This window comes from Rhinoderma darwinii, chromosome 5 (assembly GCF_050947455.1).
Source record: "Rhinoderma darwinii isolate aRhiDar2 chromosome 5, aRhiDar2.hap1, whole genome shotgun sequence".
In the NCBI taxonomy this organism is placed as follows: Eukaryota; Metazoa; Chordata; class Amphibia; order Anura; family Rhinodermatidae; genus Rhinoderma; species Rhinoderma darwinii.
The window spans coordinates 340,485,552-340,509,424 of NC_134691.1; the positions used below are offsets into that span (position 1 = coordinate 340,485,552).

The 23,873-nt window shown below is 36.1% G+C and overlaps 1 protein-coding gene across 4 annotated transcripts in view; it reads left to right on the forward strand.

Moving 5' to 3' along the window:
- The window catches only part of NOS3 (nitric oxide synthase 3), a 148,948-nt gene that overhangs the window by 118,539 nt on the left and 6,536 nt on the right, over positions 1 to 23,873 (forward strand). For all 4 annotated transcript variants that reach the window (XM_075827823.1, XM_075827822.1, XM_075827824.1 and 1 more), the window contains 14 exons: positions 537 to 638; positions 1,031 to 1,225; positions 1,479 to 1,558; positions 1,778 to 1,922; positions 2,558 to 2,662; positions 2,762 to 2,829; positions 11,243 to 11,359; positions 12,233 to 12,407; positions 15,324 to 15,456; positions 16,670 to 16,748; positions 17,570 to 17,760; positions 17,841 to 18,022; positions 18,488 to 18,698; positions 19,113 to 19,200. In XM_075827823.1, coding sequence (XP_075683938.1) covers positions 537 to 638; positions 1,031 to 1,225; positions 1,479 to 1,558; positions 1,778 to 1,922; positions 2,558 to 2,662; positions 2,762 to 2,829; positions 11,243 to 11,359; positions 12,233 to 12,407; positions 15,324 to 15,456; positions 16,670 to 16,748; positions 17,570 to 17,760; positions 17,841 to 18,022; positions 18,488 to 18,698; positions 19,113 to 19,200 — 1,871 coding nt within the window. The remainder of the gene's footprint in view (positions 1 to 536; positions 639 to 1,030; positions 1,226 to 1,478; positions 1,559 to 1,777; positions 1,923 to 2,557; positions 2,663 to 2,761; positions 2,830 to 11,242; positions 11,360 to 12,232; positions 12,408 to 15,323; positions 15,457 to 16,669; positions 16,749 to 17,569; positions 17,761 to 17,840; positions 18,023 to 18,487; positions 18,699 to 19,112; positions 19,201 to 23,873) is intronic.

The following is a 23,873-nucleotide window of genomic DNA, read 5'->3' on the forward strand; positions in this document are numbered from 1 at the left end:
AAACCCTGAGGACCCCCTGGAAAATTGCCATAAACAATTCCCTGGCTCCATCCAACCGCTTCATATGTCAGCCAAATACAAATGCAACATTTGGCAGTCACATACATGACCTACTGACTAATGTTGTCAATTATTATAAAGATTTGACGCTCCAGGGACTGAGATGATGAATAGTATGTTTATCAAAGCTTAGCACGATCACTAAACATCACATTAGAGGTTATATCTACATATGATGGTGAGTAACTTATTTATCCTGTGTTGACTGTGAGCTAAATCATGTTTTATACTCCAGTCACATTCACAGTCCTGCGGGTTTCCTGCTAGCTCCCAGACAGCAAGACCTTTTACCACCTTGTGGCTCGTGCTGGTTCAGTGTGAAGCACCTGCTCTTCTATACGGCATTTGGGAGATCTATACATACTTAGTATTTTTGTCCTGTCATTTTTGGCGTAGTCGGCAGGATTTACACAGAACTATCGCATTTTATGTTTAGTTATTTACCTGCTTGATTTAGACAATGACTATATTCACAGGATGTGGCCAAGAGGCTCGGGTTGGACACCAAAAAAACCTCATCCTTGTGGAAGGACAGGGCTGCTCTGGAGATTAACATCGCTGTTCTACATAGCTACCAGGTAACCCTACATCGACACCTCCTTCCTTCCCTTATTTGAAGCTTATCACCAAGTCTGTTCAGCATGAGGAGGTAGTCTGTTGTACAACAAATAGAACCACCCCTGACCATGTGTAAGCTACATGTACTCAAATGGTGGTCACCCAGAAAATAGGTTGCTATGCAGCATAAAGTACCTCAAGCTGTAAAGAAATTCATGAAGAGACATAGTCCTAGATTCTGTATAGTGTGTAATACTACTTATACTATGTGTACTCAAGTGGTAGTCACCAGAGGGGAAGACATATGGTTGCTAGGCAACCTGCGACACAACCTGTGGTGACTGTATAAAAATAAACATGGATACTATTACATATAACACTAATAACATGTCTACTGTTGTCTCTATTATAGAGTGATAAAGTCACCATCGTGGACCACCATGCAGCCACAGAGTCTTTCATGAAACACATGGAACATGAGACCCGCTTACGCGGAGGTTGCCCCGCAGACTGGGTTTGGATTGTGCCACCATTGTCTGGCAGTCTTACTCCTGTATTTCATCAAGAGATGGTCAATTACCACCTTACCCCTTCCTTCCTATACCAGGTACGTGAGAACTCTGGTCCCAGCTGCCAATGAGCAGAAGACGGGACCTCAGAGTTTCTTTTATGCCTTATAGTTGGTGAGACCTTTCCTTGTTCTCAGACCCTTTTTTTGTGCAGGTGCCACCACCAGTATTTTAGCTGATGGTGATACCATGTATTATGATCCATCTAATCATCTGTTGTCCAGTTATTCTGCCGTAATGACCTGTTCTGTGACTTCTTGACACCGTCTCAATAATAATTTGATATTGCAGCCAGACGGCTGGAAGAATCATATCTGGAAGGGATCTCAGAGCACCATCACCAGAAAGAGGACCTTCAAGGAAGTAGCAAAGTAAGACCATAAGATGATGCAGGAGTTTAATATGTTGACCTTGTCTACTGTTGTATAAATAATGGACTATCCTATTGGGTGGATGGAGGTCTAGAAACCCACCAGTCCTAAGACCTTCTATGACATCCTAAAAGTATCATGTCAAGATCCACATATCAGGTGGAAATGTCCCAACATTAAAGTCTAAAATGGATTGACAGATTCTCCTTGGTTTTTTAGTGCAGTGAAGTTTTCCGCTAAATTGATGGGAAAAGCCATGGCTCGGAGGGTGAAGGCCACCATCCTCTATGCCACGGAGACCGGACGATCAGAGGCCTACGCTCAGAAGCTCTTCAATATCTTCACGTATGCCTTCGATCCCAAGGTAAGAAGATAGTTGTTGAACAGGGGGCAGTGTAACTTGGGTAAGGAAATCCCAGTGAGTGTTTTTTTAACAGACCAAACAAGAGGACGGGGACCTTGGAATTATAGATCAGACTATTGCTTCAAGTTGTCTGGGGATTATTTCAAAAGAACAAGAGTATTGGAGGCGACAGATGGATTAAGGGTCTAGTTTAGCCAATGGTCAATATTTCTTTTTCGAAAACTCTTACCTGTCAAGATGTGATGCTTTGGTTAGGGATGCATGGACTGACTTGCTTCATCTTTGGTTGTGTGGGAGAATTGGGGATAGGTATGTGGTCAGGCTCAGTCATGTTGGTGGGGGCACACCGTCTGTGCAGCAAGATCCCATTTTGACTTGGGCATGTGGAAGTAAGAATGAAAGGACCTACTGCTTCAGAGGGTCTGCCTGGTGCATGTGGGCCCAGCTGGTCAAGTAGATGATGCAGTCAAGGTATGTTGATACTAAGGAGCAGAATTCTGCTCTTGATGGTAGGGGAATGGTATTGATCTGTAGTCGTTGGTGTTTTTGATAGAAGTTTCACCATGTATGTCTTGTTGGTCAGGCCATCTTCATGATTCCCACCAGTCCTCGCCTTTATGATATTTTCTTGGTAGGTGATCTGTATGGACGAGTATGACACGGTCAACCTGGAGCACGAGACCCTGGTTCTGGTAGTAACAAGTACATTTGGCAACGGTGACCCACCAGAGAACGGTGAGGTAAATAGAGTTACTACATCTTGCTAAAATCACATTATAATATCTCCGATACTTACATCATCTCCATATACGTCTAATGGCGCGTCTTACAATCCATAGGAGTTTGCCCGGGAACTTATGGAGATGACCTCACCTAACGTATCTGCCCTCCAGCCGGAGCAACAGAAGTGAGTACATATGGGAGAGGAGGGGGATGGTCAGCGATGGCTCCAGGTCTATGGGCCCCTTGTATACCCCACTTGCTGATTTATGCCCATCGTCCTCTGTTGGCTATAGTTAACTGAGCATTTTTTATGTCAAAAAGAGAAAATGAGGCCCCCGAGTGCGGTATAATGATAACTCTGTGGACATCTTATAATGTGCTGCAATAAGACATCAATATAGAGAGAATCTGCCTGCAGTGACCGGTATATAGCACTGGACCGGTGGCTGCTACACGGTCACTACAGCCCTGGGACATAATACAGATTAAAGACCATAATACACCACCTGACGCTCCCCTCCCCCAGCCAAGAATACTTAATTATCAGATTTCTTGAGAACACGGCTGAACAAATCATTTATTATATGACGTTCTCCCCCATCCAGCAGGAAACAGGATCCCCGGGAAGGAAACGCTTCAGATTAATTTTAGAGCCCAGTTATGTTCTCACATTATTCATGTTATGACTAGAAAAGCGGTGAAAGCGACAATTATCTGCGCACACTCCACGTGTTCTATGACAGAGCGCGTCCACACTGATCAGTATTATAGTAGTTATATTCTTGTATATAGAAGCAGTATTATAGTAGTCATATTCTTGTATATAGGGGCAGTATTATAGTAGTTATATTCTTGTATATAGAAGCAGTATTATAGTAGTTATATTCTTGTATATAGGAGCAGTATTATAGTAGTCATATTCTTGTATATAGGAGCAGTATTATAGTAGTTATATTCTTGTATATAGGAGTAGTATTATAGTAGTTATATTCTTGTATATAGGGGGCAGTATTATAGTAGTTATATTCTTGTATATAGGGAGCAGTATTATAGTAGTCATATTCTTGTATATAGGAGGCAGTATTATAGTAGTTATATTCTTGTATATAGGAGCAGTATTATAGTAGTTATATTCTTGTATATAGGGGGCAGTATTATAGTAGTTATATTCTTGTATATAGGGAGCAGTATTATAGTAGTTATATTCTTGTATATAGGGGCAGTATTATAGTAGTTATATTCTTGTATATAGGGGCAGTATTATAGTAGTTATATTCTTGTATATAGGGGGCAGTATTATAGTAGTTATATTCTTGTATATAGGAGTAGTATTATAGTAGTTATATTCTTGTATATAGGGAGCAGTATTATAGTAGTTATATTCTTGTATATAGGGGCAGTATTATAGTAGTTATATTCTTGTATATAGGGGCAGTATTATGGTAGTTATATTCTTGTATATAGGGGGCAGTATTATAGTAGTTATATTCTTGTATATAGGGAGCAGTATTATAGTAGTTATATTCTTGTATATAGGAGTAGTATTATAGTAGTTATATTCTTGTATATAGGGGGCAGTATTATAGTAGATATATTCTTGTATATAGGGAGCAGTATTATAGTAGTTATATTCTTGTATATAGGGGCAGTATTATAGTAGTTATATTCTTGTATATAGGGGCAGTATTATAGTAGTTATATTCTTGTATATAGGGGCAGTATTATAGTAGTTATATTCTTGTATATAGGGGGCAGTATTATAGTAGTTATATTCTTGTATATAGGAGCAGTATTATAGTAGTTATAATCTTGTACATAGAGGCAGTATTATAGTAGTTATATTCTTGTATATAGGGGGCAGTATTATAGTAGTTATATTCTTGTATATAGGGGGCAGTATTATAGTAGTTATATTCTTGTATATAGAAGCAGTATTATAGTAGTCATATTCTTGTATATAGGGGCAGTATTATAGTAGTTATATTTTTGTATATAGGGGGCAGTATTATAGTAGTTATATTCTTGTATATAGGGAGCAGTATTATAGTAGTTATATTCTTGTATATAGGGGCAGTATTATACTAGTTATATTCTTGTATATAGGGAGCAGTATTATAGTAGTTATATTCTTGTATATAGGGGGAAGTATTATAGTAGTTATATTCTTATATATAGGAGCGGTATTATAGTAGTTATATTCTTGTATATAGAGGGCAGTATTATAGTAGTTATATTTTTGTATATAGGGGGCAGTATTATAGTAGTTATATTCTTGTATATAGAAGCAGTATTATAGTAGTCATATTCTTGTATATAGGGGGCAGTATTATAGTAGTAATATTCTTGTATATAGGGGGAAGTATTATAGTAGTTATATTCTTGTATATAGGGGGAAGTATTATAGTAGTTATATTCTTATATATAGGAGCGGTATTATAGTAGTTATATTCTTGTATATAGAGGGCAGTATTATAGTAGTTATATTCTTGTATATAGGGGGCAGTATTATAGTAGTTATATTCTTGTATATAGGGGGCAGTATTATAGTAGTTCTATTCTTGAATATAGGGGGCAGTATTATATTAGTTATATTCTTGTATATAGGGGCAGTATTATAGTAGTTATATTCTTGTATATAGGGGGCAGTATTATTGTAGTTATATTCTTGTATATAGGAGCAGTATTATAGTAGTTATATTATTGTATATAGGGGGCAGTATTATAGTAGTTATATTCCTGTATATAGAAGCAGTATTATAGTAGTTATATTCTTGTATATAGGGACATTATTATAGTAGTTATATTCTTGTATATAGGGAGCAGTATTATAGTAGTTATATTCTTTTATATAGGGGGCAGTATTATAGTAGTTATATTCTTGTATATAAGAGGCAGTATTATAGTAGTAATATTCTTGTATATAGGGGGCAGTATTATAGTAGTTATATTCTTGTATATAAAGGGCAGTATTATAGTAGTTATATTCTTGTATATAGGAGCAGTATTATAGTAGTTATATTCTTGTATATAGGGGCAGTATTATAGTAGTTATATTCTTGTATATAGGGAGCAGTATTATAGTAGTTATTTTCTTGTATATAGGGGCAGTATTATAGTAGTTATATTCTTGTATATAGGGAGCAGTATTATAGTAGTTATATTCATGTATATAGGAGGCAGTATTATAGTAGTTATATTCTTGTATATAGGGGCAGTATTATAGTAGTTATATTCTTGTATATAGGGGGCAGTATTATAGTAGTTATATTCTTGTATATAGGAGCAGTATTATAGTAGTTATATTCTTGTATATAGGGGGCAGTATTATAGTAGTTACATTCTTGTATATAGGAGCAGTATTATAGTAGTTATATTCTTGTATATAGGAGCGGTATTATTGTAGTTATATTCTTGTATATAGGGGCAGTATTATAGTAGTTATATTCTTGTATATAGGGAGCAGTATTCTAGTAGTTATATTCTTGTATATAGGGACAGTATTATAGTAGTTATAATCTTGTATATAGAAGCAGTATTATAGTAGTTCGATTCTTGTATATAGGGGCAGTATTATAGTAGTTATATTCTTGTATATAGGGGCAGTATTATAGTAGTTATATTCTTGTATATAGGGGCAGTATTATAGTAGTTATATTCTTGTATATAGGAGCAGTATTATAGTAGTTATATTCTTGTATATAGGGGCAGTATTACAGTAGTTATATTCTTTTATATAGGAGCAGTATTATAGTAGTTATATTCCTGTAAATAGGAGTAGTATTATAGTAGTTATATTCTTGTATATAGAGGCAGTATTATAGTAGTTATATTCTTGTATATAGGAGCAGTATTATAGTAGTTATATTCCTGTATATAGGAGAAGTATTATAGTAGTTATATTCTTGTATATAGGAGCAGTATTATAGCAGTTATATTCTTGTATATAGGAGCAGTATTATAGTAGTTATATTCTTGTATATAGGGGCAGTATTATAGTGGTTACATTCTTGTACACAGGGGGCAATATTATAGTAGTTATATTCCTGTATATAGGAGGCAGTATTATAGTAGTTATATTCTCTTATATAGGAGGCAGTATTATAGTAGTTATATTCTTTTATATAGTGGGCAGTATTATAGTAGTTATATTCTTGTATATAGGATCAGTATTATAGTAGTTATATTCTTGTATATAGGGGCAATATTATAGTAGTTATATTCTTGTATATAGGAGGCAGTATTATAGTAGTTATATTCTTGTATATAGGAGGCAGTATTATAGTAGTTATATTCTCTTATATAGGAGGCAGTATTATAGTAGTTATATTCTTGTATATAGTGGGCAGTATTATAGAAGTTATTTTCTTGTACATAGGAGCAGTATTATAGTAGTTATATTCTTGTATATAGGAGGCAGTATTATAGTAGTTATATTCTTGTATATAGGAGCAGTATTATAGTAGTTATATTCTTGTATATAGGAGCAGTATTATAGTAGTTAGATTCTTGTATATAGGGGCAGTATTATAGTATTTATATTCTCTTATATAGGGGGCAGTATTATAGTAGTTATATTCTTGTATATATGGGGCAGTATTATAGTAGTTATATTCTTGTATATAGGGCCGGTATTATAGTCGTTATATTCTTGTATATAGGGGCAGTATTACAGTAGTTATATTCTTTTATATAGGAGCAGTATTATAGTAGTTATATTCCTGTATATAGGAGTAGTATTATAGTAGTTATATTCTTGTATATAGAGGCAGTATTATAGTAGTTATATTCTTGTATATAGGAGCAGTATTATAGTAGTTATATTCCTGTATATAGGAGTAGTATTATAGTAGTTATATTCTTGTATATAGGAGCAGTATTATAGTAGTTATATTCTTGTATATAGGAGCAGTATTATAGTAGTTATATTCTTGTATATAGGGGGCAGTATTATAGTAGTTATATTCTTGTATATAGGGGCAGTATTATAGTGGTTACATTCTTGTACACAGGGGGCAATATTATAGTAGTTATATTCTTGTATATAGGAGGCAGTATTATAGTAGTTTTATTCTCTTATATAGGAGGCAGTATTATAGTAGTTATATTCTTGTATATAGTGGGCAGTATTATAGTAGTTATATTCTTGTACATAGGAGCAGTATTATAGTAGTTATATTCTTGTATATAGGAGGCAGTATTATAGTAGTTATATTCTTGTATATAGGAGCAGTATTATAGTAGTTATATTCTTGTATATAGGATCAGTATTATAGTAGTTATATTCTTGTATATAGGGGCAGTATTATAGTAGTTCTATTCTCTTATATAGGGGGCAGTATTATAGTAGTTATATTCTTGTATATAGGAGCAGTATTATAGTAGTTATATTCTTGTACATAGGAGCAGTATTATAGTAGTTATATTCTTGTATATAGGGGGCAGTATTATAGTAGTTATATTCTTGTACATAGGAGCAGTATTATAGTAGTTATATTCTTGTATATAGGATCAGTATTATAGTAGTTATATTCTTGTATATAGGGGCAGTATTATAGTATTTATATTCTCTTATATAGGGGGCAGTATTATAGTAGTTATATTCTTGTATATATGGGGCAGTATTATAGTAGTTATATTCTTGTATATAGGGCCAGTATTATAGTCGTTATATTCTTGTATATAGGGGGCAGTATTACAGTAGTTATATTCTTTTATATAGGAGCAGTATTATAGTAGTTATGTTCCTGTATATAGGAGTAGTATTATAGTAGTTATATTCTTGTATATAGAGGCAGTATTATAGTAGTTATATTCTTGTATATAGGAGCAGTATTATAGTAGTTATATTCCTGTATATAGGAGTAGTATTATAGTAGTTATATTCTTGTATATAGGAGCAGTATTATAGTAGTTATATTCTTGTATATAGGGGGCAGTATTATAGTAGTTATATTCTTGTATATAGGGGCAGTATTATAGTGGTTACATTCTTGTACACAGGGGGCAATATTATAGTAGTTATATTCTTGTATATAGGAGGCAGTATTATAGTAGTTATATTCTCTTATATAGGAGGCAGTATTATAGTAGTTATATTCTTGTATATAGGAGCAGTATTATAGTAGTTATATTCTTGTATATAGGAGCAGTATTATAGTAGTTATATTCTTGTATATAGGGGCAGTATTATAGTAGTTATATTCTCTTATATAGGGGGCAGTATTATAGTAGTTATATTCTTGTATATATGGGGCAGTATTATAGTAGTTATATTCTTGTATATAGGGCCAGTATTATAGTAGTCATATTCTTGTATATAGGGGGCAGTATTACAGTAGTTATATTCTTGTATATAGGAGGCAGTATTATAGTAGTTATATTCTTGTATATAGGAGCAGTATTATAGTAGTTATATTCTTGTATATAGGAGCAGTATTATAGTATATATAGTCTTGTATATAGGAGGCAGTATTATAGTAGTTATAGTCTTGTATATAGGGGTCAGTATTATAGTAGTTATATTCTTGTATATAGGGGCAGTATTATAGTAGTTATATTCCTGTATATAGGGGCAGTATTATAGTAGTTATATTCCTGTATATAGGAGCAGTATTATAGTAGTTATATTCTTGTATATAGGGGCAGTATTATAGTAGTCATATTCTTGTATATAGGGGCAGTATTATATTAGTTATATTCTTGTATATAGGAGCAGTATTATAGTAGTTATATTCTTGTATATAGGAGCAGTATTATAGTAGTTATATTCCTGTATATAGGAGCAGTATTATAGTAGTTATATTCTTGTATATAGGGGCAGTATTATAGTAGTTATATTCTTGTATATAGGGGCAGTATTATAGTAGTTATATTCTTGCATATAGGGGGCAGTATTATAGTAGTTATATTCTTGTGTATATAGTGGCAGTATTATAGTAGTCATATTCTTGTATATAGGGGCAGTATTATAGTAGTTATATTCTTGTGTATATAGTGGCAGTATTATAGTAGTCATATTCTTGTATATAGTGGCAGTATTATAGTAGTCATATTCTTGTATATAGGAGGCAGTATTATAGTAGTTATATTCTTATATAGGGGACAGTATTATAGTAACTATATTCTTGTATATAGGGGCAGTATTATAGTAGTTATATTCTTGTATATAGGGGGCAGTATTATAGTAGTTATATTCTTGTATATAGGGGGCAGTATTATAGTAGTTATATTCTTGTATATAGGAGCAGTATTATAGCAGTTATATTCTTGTATATAGGGAGCAGTATTATAGTAGTTATATTCTTGTATATAGGAGTATTATTATAGTAGTTATATTCTTGTATATAGGGGGCAGTATTATAGTAGTTATATTCTTGTATATAGGGGGCAGTATTATAGTAGTTATATTCTTGTATATAGGGCAGTATTATAGTCGTTATATTCTTGTATATAGGAGGCAGTATTATAGTAGTTATATTCTTGTATATAGGAGCAGTATTATAGTAGTTATATTCTTGTGCATAGGGGCAGTATTATAGTAGTTAGATTATTGTACATAGGGGGCAGTATTATAGTAGTTATATTCTTGTATATAGGGAGCAGTATTATAGTAGTTATATTCTTGTATATAGTGGCAGTATTATAGTAGTTATATTCTTGTATTTAGGGGACAGTATTATAGTAGTTATATTCTTGTATATAGGGGGCAGTATTATAGTAGTTATATTCTTGTATATAGGGGGCAGTATTATAGTAGTTATATTCTTGTATGTAGGAGCAGTATTATAGTAGTTATATTCTTGTATATAGCGGGCAGTATTAGGGTATGTGCACACACACTAATTACGTCCGTAATTGACGGACGTATTTCGGCCGCAAGTCCCGGACCGAACAGAGTGCAAGGAGCCGGGCTCCTAGCATCATACTTATGTACGATGCTAGGAGTCCCTGCCTCGCTGCAGGACAACTGTCCCGTAGTGTAATCATGTTTACAGTACGGGACAGTTGTCCTGCAGCGAGGCAGGGACTTCTAGCATCGTACATAAGTATGATGCTAGGAGCCCGGCTCCTTGAACTGTGTTCGGTCTGGGACTTGCGGCCGAAATACGTCCGTCAATTACGGACGTAATTAGTGTGTGTGCACATACCCTTATAGTAGTTATATTCTTGTATATAGGAGGCAGTATTATAGTAGTTATATTCTTGTATATAGGAGCAGTATTATAGTAGTTATATTCTTGTATATAGGGGGCAGTATTATAGTAGTTATATTCTTGTATATAGGAGCAGTATTATAGTAGTTATACCCTTGTATATAGCGGGCAGTATTATAGTAGTTATATTCTTGTATATAGGAGGCAGTATTATAGTAGTTATATTCTTGTATATAGGGGCAGTATTATAGTAGTTATATTCTTGTGCATAGGGGGCAGTATTATAGTAGTTAGATTATTGTACATAGGGGGCAGTATTCTACTGTCTATTTTCAGGAAACCAAGTGCTTTGTTGCATACATCTATTATGTCAAACTTGAGGTGCTGTTCTCTCCCCCCTCCCACAACTAGTAATGACCATTTTTTTCCAATCTGATTTTGCAGAAGCTACAAGACGCGTTTTAACAGCGTGTCCCAGACTGATCAACTTGTCACCACTTGGAAGAAGAAGCGGAAGGAGTCCAGCAACACTGACAGTGCGGGGCCCCTGGGGACACTCAGGTAATATATTGAAGTCTATACTACAAATCCATTAATATTGGTGCCTAATTTAACTTTCACTTACGAATCAGGTTGCCAATATTAGGTTACACTGGCTGAGTGACATCCCTTTGTTATTTGCATTCCGTAGGTTGGTGATTTAGGGGATCAATTTGTCTGATCTTTCTCAGTTGCTGCAATGAATTGTGGTAGATGTGAGGTTTCCATCAAGCTCTCTACTGTCTCCTGCTGTTCACTATAACAGAACATGTGCTCTGCAGACATTAAAGCAACAGGGGGTAACAGGGAGATTTACCATCTTGTGGTCTTTGGCTATGTGCACACACACTAATTACGTCCGTAATTGACGGACGTATTTCGGCCGCAGGTCCCGGACCGAACACAGTGCAAGGAGCCGGGCTCCTAGCATCATACTTATGTACGACGCTAGGAGTCCCTGCCTTGCTGCAGGACAACTATCCCGTAGTATAATCATGTTTACAGTACGGGACAGTTGTCCTGCAGCGAGGCAGGGACTTCTAGCATCGTACATAAGTATGATGCTAGGAGCCCGGCTCCCTGCACTGTGTTCGGTCCGGGACTTGCGGCCGAAATACGTCCGTCAATTACGGACGTAATTAGTGTGTGTGCACATACCCTTACAATTAAAAGGAAACAAGTAGAACTGTGAATGCAGCTCTGGATGTGACTAGAGTATAAGATATGATGTAATTGAAAGGCAGCAGGGAATTTTTATTCTCTGAAAATAAGAGTAAAATAAATATAAATGTTAATATACTAGGTAATTGCTATTCATACAGGGTTTTTTTTAAGACTGTAACATAATTTCCATACACTTCAAGTTCTTCCATTGTCTTCTTCTTTGTCTTCCAGGTTCTCGGTGTTCGGCCTGGGTTCTCGAGCGTACCCCCATTTTTGTGCCTTCGGACACGCAGTAGACACGCGACTGGAGGAGCTGGGAGGAGAACGTATCCTGGAGATTGGGGAGGGAGATGAGCTCTGTGGGCAGGAGGAATCCTTCCGCGCCTGGGCCATGGCTGTGTTCAAGGTGAAAACATATAACATGGCAGCTCAGAGTTTGGGGGGAACCTGCGTTTACATAAAGGAATATTTCCGCCTCATATCGTTTCCTCTTGGCAAATCATCCTAAATTTATTAAGTCAAAAATCTGATTAATAGTGCAGGCTGAGAAGAGGAACGACAAAATGTGACAACTCTGTCTGGTTACTAATGATACAATGTAACCGCCTTATATATGAGGTTGTCAGGCAACATGTCCCTAGCAACTGATCTGTTTTAGATTATTTAGGTCTAATAGTCAAGACTAAATTAGCACAGAGGAGCTAGCAATGGTTTTTGGAAAACTGGGTGAAGACCAATATAAATACCATTACAGCCCCCAAGGAGGTTCTACCCCAGCTTTTCTCAGCTCCTGAATGGCAGATCTGTCTATTAACGCATTACTGTTCAGATTTGGCATTCTGGAGTCCAGGAAAGAAAAAAACGATTGTTTGGAAGTCATTTTGTTTTTCCTTTTTTGGGGAAAATACTCGTTAATGTCCGACACCCCATCAGTCGGGTTGTGGAGGTCTCGGCACCTGATTCTGTGATTCTTTCTCCCCATGTTTAATATTTTTTTCTATTTGCTATTTTTCATTTTCCTTCCAGGGATAATACAATAATCACATTTATTTCACAGCAGGGTGTAAAGCAAGATGCTTTTCATTACTAGTCTGGACAGTAATTTGTTGTGCTGACATCTAGTGGACAGTATAAAAACTGCAATACATCAGGATGAATTTTCATATGGAAAGTCACCCAAAAAGAAGAACAAAAAATACCTGCAACTTTTTGTTGGCCGCGTCTCAGTTACACAATCTACATTTTAGTTGGTGTCACAGATAAACGGGGGTGCGAATGGAAACCATTAGTCACCTAGACCACCCATCCTTATCTACAAGAAGATAAGACAGACAATGGTGTTCCGCCAGCGCCCTGCTTCCTCCTAACTTTCCTCCTTCCCCCATACTGTAGCTTTCCTCTGAGATATGAAAAGTGACATCACTAAAGAGGATACAACCGGATTTAAAGCAATATCGTAAACTAGTTCATATCCACATATAATGTTCAGTAAATTGACTTATTTGGTCCTGGTTTTGTCGTGCCTCGTACTTCGGTCACATCCAGAGCTGCATTCATTATTCTGCTTGTTAGTATTTGAAACCTATCTGTACTTGATTTCCATTAGACATGTGACCTAACGAAATGTGTAATTATCGTCTGAGCTCCCATAATGCACTGGCAACAGGGTACCAGCAGACTTTTTGAACACAGCTCTGGTTGTAACTGGAGTAGAAGATAAGATCACCACAGATTATAATTTTTTTATATTATTTCTCTATAGTCTATGTGGAAGGGTAGCATCAGTTTTGCAATTCTTTTGCGCTGAAAGCGTGAAGTGGTAGTCGGTGTAATGTTATGTTCTCAGGACGTCCAGGCTTCGGGTCTCGCTGTCATTTCCTCCTGGCCTCATGTTAGGGAGGGTCTGTCCTGGACTGTGCTGGATAAACACTGCAGCCCCTCTATCACAATCGCTTTCCTTCCCTGCTGCTGAGAGGGGGAAATGGAGAGTGATAAGGAGGGAGGGACAGCATGGAGTCATGATTAACCTGCAGTCCCCCAACCACCTGCTACTGTCCCCTGATGTCAGGTCATTAACCTATTCACCACAACAGAAAAATAAGAACAGATGTAGCAGAGCTGAATTCGTTGCACAGGTTGTGAACCATAATAACACAAACCTGCAGTCCTATGTAACACCACAGATCACACAGTGATAACTCCCTGAGTACAGATAATGTAGTAGATGTTACCTGCAGTCCTATGTAACACCACAGATAACACACAGTGATAACTCTCTGATTACAGATAATGTAGTAGATGTTACCTGCAGTCCTATGTAACACCACAGATAACACACAGTGATAACTCTCTCAGTACAGATAATGTAGTGGATGTTACCTGCAGTCCTATGTAACACCACATATAACACAGTGATAACTCTCTGAGTACAGATAATGTAGTAGATGTTACCTGCAGTCCTATGTAACACCACAGATAACACAGTGATAACTCTCTGAGTACAGATAATGTAGTAGTGTTACCTGCAGTCCTATGTAACACCACAGATAACACAGTGATAACTCTCTGAGTGCAGATAATGTAGTAGATGTTACCTGCAGTCCTATGTAACTCCACAGATAACACAGTGATAACTCTCTGAGTACAAATAATGTAGTAGATGTTAACTGCAGTCCTATGTAACACCACATATAACACAGTGAGAACTCTCTGTTATCTGTGGTGTTACATAGGACTGCAGGTAACATCTACATTATCTGTACTCACAGTGATAACTCTCTGAGTACAGATAATGTAGTAGATGTTACCTGCAGTCCTATGTAACACCACAGATAACACAATGATAACTCTCTGAGTACAGAAAATGTAGTAGTGTTATCTGCAGTCCTATGTAACACCACAGATAACACAGTGATAACTCTCTGAGTACAGATAATGTAGTAGTGTTACCTGCAGTCCTATGTAACACCACAGATAACACAATGATAACTCTCTGAGTACAGATAATGTAGTAGTGTTACCTGCAGTCCTATGTAACACCACAGATAACACACAGCGATAACTCTCTGATTACAGATAATGTAGTAGTGTTACCTGCAGTCCTATGTAACACCACAGATAACACACAGCGATAACTCTCTGATTACAGATAATGTAGTAGTGTTACCTGCAGTCCCATGTAGCTGCCTGGCCACGCCCCCTTTGTTATGTGTCATTTTGATAAACCTGTTGCATGTTTTGACGCCATTTTTCCATCATAGACAGACTGATACTTGATGCTGATAATTAAATGGTCTCATCTTTTACCCCTCCCCCTTCCCAGGCCGCGTGTGACACGTTCTGCGTTGGCGATGACGCAGACTTAAAGGTCAAGGACTTCTTTCAAGCCAAAGCCGGCTGGCAGAGGTCAAATTACCGCATGTCCATCCAGGCCTCCTCTCCGGACCTCATTACCGGTATTTCATGAAACCATTTGTAACGCCAACTTGATCGCGCTTCACCAGGTTCCTGGTTCTCACCTTAAAGCACCAGTTTACAGTTTACACCTGAATACAATGTACACGACAAGAGCTGCAATTTTGCAAATACTTCTCTTGTCCTGATTTAGATCATCTCATACTCCAATCGCCTCCAGAGCTGCATTCACAATTCACAGATCTGACCTCACAGCTGCCAGCTCAGTGTACAGTTTTCTCTACTGACCAGCAATCCAGGAGGTCTAGTCTTTACAACAAGCACTGTACTGTGGTCCAATGTAGAAAGAACTACTTCTCCCAGTATGCAATACAGTGGAAGATATTGGTGGTGCAAATTTAACTAGCATGGTTGCCTGGTAAAACGTTGGACAGAGGTGGCGGAGCAGGGGCGTAAGGAAGCTGTGTGTATAATACTGGGTGGGTTTGCATCCCCCATTTTAATTTAGGGGACTCTCAGAGACCCCCATAAAGGAACCTTGGTGTTCCCTCCGGCTGCTACTGGAGGTCTATTAAAGGGGTATTTTCTAGTTTCAGTAAATATAGGTTACGCATTGTATAATGATAATTTCTACAATTTTCCAGTTTACTTTCTGCATCAGTTCTTCATATTTTTCAAAATCTCTGCTTGCTGTCATTCAATATTGCATAATCTGTCCTGGTCATGTGTTGGACACAGGTGCACACCTCGTTACAGTATGTTTATCAGAGCGGTGTCTTGTAACTAGGCGTGCACCCGTCTGGCCGTCACCTGACCAGGACAGGTTTTTTTTTGTTTAATAATAAAGGTTCCTATTGAATGGCAGCAAGCGGTGATCTTGAAAACCGTGAGAAATTGATACAGAAAGTCAATAACTCTTCATTATACAAAGAATAACATTTTATTATTAAGCCGGTAATACCCCTTTAAGAAGTAGCATCTAGAAGAATTGTGTAATGCAGCTTTAGAAGTGACTGGAGAACATAAAGGTGGTCGGAATGCCCCTTTAACCCTTAACCTACTGTGTGAAATTCTTTTCAGACCCTTATTCGATGTTTTCTTAAAGGTTCACTCCATTCAAAATCTAAAAATTGCAGCAAACCATACATTCAATACCCAGCTCCCACCACTAGGGGGCGACATTTGTTTTTGTTTTTTTTACCCTGCAGACTTATTTTTACATTGGATCTAGTTGGTTTGATTTTTTTCCCTTAGGCCTTTTTCAGGTGCACAGAAGGAAGGTCTACGAGACAACATTAATTTTAAAGGAGAATTTACAAAGTGAGAAGTCCAGGTGAGGCGCAGTAATTGGAGTAAAGTGATGGCTCAGGTGTTTGGATCATAGACTTGGTGCCTGTGTACGGGCTTATCTGCATTGTCTATTGACGTCTGAGGTAGTCCGATGTCCAACTCTTCAGGGGGAGGATATCAAGCTTCTGCTTTGATTCTTCCCCATGCTTTTAACTGCAGCACTGCTTGTTCAGATTGGCTTCCCTGTATAAGCAGAAGCCCACCGCAAACTCAAGAGGAAGTCAGTGCATGGAGAATTTCTGTCTTCTACACAATAGACTACCACTTCATAGACTTGAGAAAGCCCCTTTAATAGGAATTAAAGCAGCAGAGAACCCCCTGGGGGAAGCCGCAAACAGCCAGGCATTTCTCCTACAGCGGCCACTGCAGGGGAAATGTAGTATTACATGGCGGCTGTTCAAATAAATGGCCATCTATGTAATACCTGGATGGCTCGAGTCCGCCAGAACAGGAGCTAATCCTACAGAGCGGGTCTCTATTCTGGCTTATAGAGAGGTCCAGAGCGGGGGAAACCCTTCTATAAGGTCCACATACTCTAATAGGGCATATGGACAGGGGATGTCTCATAAGATGACCCCTTTAAGGCATAAAGAAGCATGACAAGTCCACACAAGAAAGTCTTCAGCTTCAGAATAAAATATAAACAAGCAAGACCAGGAGTAAAAGGTGCAGGAATAAGAAGCATTGTGGGTTATAGGATATCTGTTTAGTGAGGGGTATTTCGGGAAGGGGCATTGTGATCGTAGGTAGGCTTTACATCTCCATATATCTCTCACCTGCATTGTCCCTCATCTTCTACCCCAGCCGCTCAACCATCTTGATGAAGCTGAACACCGACGGTCAGAGTGAACTGGGATATTCTCCTGGAGACCACTTAGGCGTCTTCCCATGTAACCGAGAAGAACTGGTGCAATCTCTACTGGAACGTGTGGAAGACCCTCCACCCGCCAACGACACTGTGCAGGTGGAAATCCTGGACAAAGACTCGAACCGGCGTAAGTATGAGATGCCACCTCCTCGGTGGTCCTCCTTACTGCAGTCACTTGTCTAAGGCTTTGTATGTTTATCCTCACAGGGCTGGGGACTGGTAATAAGGCTACCTGGGTCCCCGACACTAGAATCCCACCTTGTACACTGCGACAGGCACTGACTAATTACCTGGACATTACTACTCCCCCCACACCCCAACTACTGCAGCTGCTGAGCGTAGTATGTGAGGATCAAGAGGAGCGGCAGAGACTGGAGACGCTCAGCCAGGTATAACTAATACTGAGGGTTACTTGAAGTTTCGGTCACAAACTTCCTCTCCGATTCTGGGAAAAAAAGGTTCTTCTAGGGAAGACGACTTGGAAACTCCCGATCTAAGCGTTCCTTGTTTGCTGATATTATGGTGCTGATAATGAAAGGGAGTGGCTCAGGTTTATACCGCCCATGAGGAACAGGGGGTGGAGTTTACCTTGGCTCCTCCCCTCAGAAGGCCTTTCATATATAACTCTGCAGATCTCTGATGGTGAAGTCAAGAGGAAGAATATGCACTTTATAGGGTAGGCAACCTTGGATAAACCCTCTACATTTGGCTTATTAGGGTATATAGAGATAATAGAAGGTAGGATCCCCCAAGAACTGAGAGGACATTAATACGCCCAATTGGTTTATCTCCCAGGGAGGCTAATTCCAGAATCGGGAATAGGAATATAATATAACTTATGCCACCTCCTGCAGGATGCCCGTCAGTACGAGGAGTGGAAGTGGCACCGATGCCCTACTCTGGTGGAGGTGCTGGAGGAATTCCCATCCATCAGTGTCCCCAGCTCACTACTCCTCACCCAGTTACCTCTCCTCCAGCCGAGATACTACTCCATCAGCTCCTCCCTCGAAGCCTATCCCGACCAGATCCACCTGACCGTGGCAGTGGTGTCGTATCACACGCAGGGTAAGTATATATTGTACGAGGGGGTGTAGGACATTTATGGGGTTGATCTGTAAACCACGTTAAGTTTCTCCTGATGGAGTGTTTAAAAATGGCGGCACCTGCGACACATTGTACAGTGAGCCGGACTGAAACCTGTAGGAGCGGCCGCTCATCATAAATCTGCACCTTTCTTTTTTAGGGGCCTAACGTGATGCTTAATTTGTCACAGTATAATGATAACTTATTCACGGCCCCTTACTTATGGAATAATTGTCGTAATGGATGAAGAAATTTTGCATTTTATGCGCCGCATATTCTGACATGATCGCAGAATTTTTCTGGTGTAGAATAATCGATACATGAACCTCTGTATATCTGTAAATAATGTATAATTGTCTTCTGCTGCAAAAATCCCCTCCCCATTATCTTCTGTAGAAAACAAAGGTCCTCTTCATTATGGTGTCTGCTCCACATGGCTGGACCAGCTGACTCCTGGGGCGCCCGTCCCCTGCTTTGTAAGAGGGTAAGATCTTCTATATTAGAACCAGGAGAGGATAGTGCTCGGGGAGTGCTATATTCCTGTGTATGTAATATAACTACTATATACTGCTCCTATATACAAGAATATAACTACTATAATACTGCTCCTATATACAAGAATATAACTACTATAATACTGCTCCCTATATACAAAAATATAACTACTATAATACTGCTCCTATATACAAGAATATAACTACTATAATACTGCCCTATATACAAGAATATAACTACTATAATACTGCCCCTATATACAAGAATATAACTACTATAATACTGCTCCCTATATACAAAAATATAACTAATATAATACTGCCCCTATATACAAGAATATAACTACTATAATACTGCCCCCTATATACAAGAATATATCTACTATAATACTGCTCCTATATACAAGAATATAACTACTATAATACTGCCCCTATATACAAGAATATATCTACTATAATACTGCTCCTATATACAAGAATATAACTACTATAATACTGCCCCTATATACAAGAATATAACTACTATAAAACTGCCCCCTATATACAAGAATATAACTACTATAATACTGCTCCTATATACAATAATATATCTACTATAATACTGCCCCCTATATACAGGAATATATCTACTATAATACTGCTCCTATATACAAGAATATAACTACTATAATACTGCCCCTGTATACAAGAATATAACTACTATAAAACTGCCCCCTATATACAAGAATATAACTACTATAATACTGCCCCCTATATACAAGAATATAACTACTATAATACTGCTCCTATATACAAGAATATAACTACTATAAAACTGCCCCCTATATACAAGAATATAACTACTATAAAACTGCCCCCTATATACAAGAATATAACTGCTATAATACTGCCCCCCTATGTACAAGAATATAACTACTATAATACTGCCTCCTATATACAAGAATATAACTACTATAATACTGCCCCTATATACAAGAATATAACTACTATAATACTGCTCCTATATACAAGAATATAACTACTATAAAACTGCCCCCTATATACAAGAATATAACTACTATAAAACTGCCCCTATATACAAGAATATAACTACTATAATACTGCCTCCTATATACAAGAATATAACTACTATAATTCTGCCCCCTATATACAAGAATATATCTACTATAATACTGCCCCTATATACAAGAATATAACTACTATAATACTGCCCCCTATATACAAGAATATAACTACTATAATACTGCCCCTATATACAAGAATAGAACTACTATAATACTGCCCCTATATACAAGAATATAACTACTATAATACTGCCTCTATATACAAGAATATAATTACTATAATACTGCCCCTATATACAAGAATATAACTACTATAATACTGCTCCTATATACAAGAATAGAACTCCTACAATATACTGCCCCTATATACAAGAATATAACTACTATAATACTGCCCCTATATACAAGAATATAACTACTATAATACTGCCCCCTATGTACAAGAATATAACTACTATAATACTGCCCCTATATACAAGAATATAACTACTATAATACTGCTGCTATATACAAGAATATAACTACTATACTACTGCCTCCTATATACAAGAATATAACTACTATAATACTGCCCCCTATATACAAGAATATAACTATTATAATACTGCCTCCTATATACAAGAATATAACTACTATAATACTGCCCCCTATATACAAGAATATAACTACTATTATACTGCCCCCTATATATAAGAATATAACTACTATAATACTGCAACTATATACAAGAATATAACTACTATAATACTGCCCCTATATACAAGAATATCACTACTATAATACTGCTCCTATATACAAGAATATCACTACTATAATACTGCCCCCTATATACAAGAATATAACTACTATAATACTGCCTCCTATATACAAGAATATAACTACTATAATACTGCTCCTATATACAAGAATATAACTACTATAATACTGCTCCCTATATACAAGAATATAACTACTATAATACTGCTCCTATATACAAGAATATAACTACTATAATACTGCTCCTATATACAAGAATATAACTACTATAATACTGCTCCCTATGTATAAGAATATAACTACTATAATACTGCTCCTATATACAAGAATATAACTACTATAATACTGCCCCCTATGTACAAGAATATAACTACTATAATACTGCTCCCTATATACAAGAATATAACTACTATAATACTGCCTCCTATATACAAGAATATAACTACTATAATGCTGCCCCTATATACAAGAATATAACTACTATAATACTGCTCCTATAGACAAGAATATAACTACTATAATACTGTCCCCTATATACAAGAATATAACTACTATAATACTGCTCCTATATACAAGAATATAACTACTACAATACTGCCCCTATATACAAGGATATAACTACTATAATACTGCCCCTATATACAAGAATATAACTACTATAATACTGCACCTATATATATTAGAATATAACTGCTATAATACTGCCACTATTTACAAGAATATAACTACTATAATACTGCACCTATATATATAAGAATATAACTACTATAATACGGCTCCTAAATACAAGAATATAACTACTATAATACTGCCACTATATACAAGAATATAACTACTATAATACTGCACCTATATATATAAGAATATAACTACTATAATACTGCCCCTATATACAAGAATATAACTACTATAATACTGCTCCTATATACAAGAATATAACTACTATAATACTGCCCCCTATATACAAGAATATAACTACTATAATACTGCTCCTATATACAAGAATATAACTACTATAATACTGCTCCTATATACAAGAATATAACTGCTATAATACTGCCCCCTATATACAAGTATATAACTACTAGAATACCGCTCCTATATACAAGAATATAACTACTATAATACTGCCCCTGTATACAAGAATATAACTACTATAATACTGCTCCTATATACAAGAATATAACTACTATAATACTGCTCCTAAATACAAGAATATAACTACTATAATACTGCCTCCTATATACAAGAATATAACTGCTATAATTCTGCCCCCTATATACAAGAATATAAGTACTATAATACTGCCCCCTATATACAAGAATATAAGTACTATAATACTGCCCCCTATATACAAGTATATAACTACTATAGTACTGCTCCCTATATACAAGAATATAACTACTATAATACTGCCCCTATATACAAGAATATAACTACTATAATACTGCTCCCTATATACAAGAATATAACTACTATAATACTGCCCCTATATACAAGAATATAACTACTATAATACTGCTCCTATAAACAAGAATATAACTACTATAATACTGCTCCCTATATACAAGAATATAACTACTATAATACTGCTCCTATATACAAGAATATAACTACTATAATACTGCTCCTATATACAAGAATATAACTACTATAATACTGCTCCCTATGTATAAGAATATAACTACTATAATACTGCTCCTATATACAAGAATATAACTACTATAATACTGCCCCCTATGTACAAGAATATAACTACTATAATACTGCTCCCTATATACAAGAATATAACTACTATAATACTGCCTCCTATATACAAGAATATAACTACTATAATGCTGCCCCTATATACAAGAATATAACTACTATAATACTGCTCCTATAGACAAGAATATAACTACTATAATACTGTCCCCTATATACAAGAATATAACTACTATAATACTGCTCCTATATACAAGAATATAACTACTACAATACTGCCCCTATATACAAGGATATAACTACTATAATACTGCCCCTATATACAAGAATATAACTACTATAATACTGCACCTATATATATTAGAATATAACTGCTATAATACTGCCCCTAAATACAAGAATATAACTACTATAATACTGCCACTATTTACAAGAATATAACTACTATAATACTGCACCTATATATATAAGAATATAACTACTATAATACGGCTCCTAAATACAAGAATATAACTACTATAATACTGCCACTATATACAAGAATATAACTACTATAATACTGCACCTATATATATAAGAATATAACTACTATAATACTGCCCCTATATACAAGAATATAACTACTATAATACTGCTCCTATATACAAGAATATAACTACTATAATACTGCCCCCTATATACAAGACTATAACTACTATAATACTGCTCCTATATACAAGAATATAACTACTATAATACTGCTCCTATATACAAGAATATAACTGCTATAATACTGCCCCCTATATACAAGTATATAACTACTAGAATACCGCTCCTATATACAAGAATATAACTACTATAATACTGCCCCTGTATACAAGAATATAACTACTATAATACTGCTCCTATATACAAGAATATAACTACTATAATACTGCTCCTAAATACAAGAATATAACTACTATAATACTGCCTCCTATATACAAGAATATAACTGCTATAATTCTGCCCCCTATATACAAGAATATAAGTACTATAATACTGCCCCCTATATACAAGAATATAAGTACTATAATACTGCCCCCTATATACAAGTATATAACTACTATAGTACTGCTCCCTATATACAAGAATATAACTACTATAATACTGCCCCTATA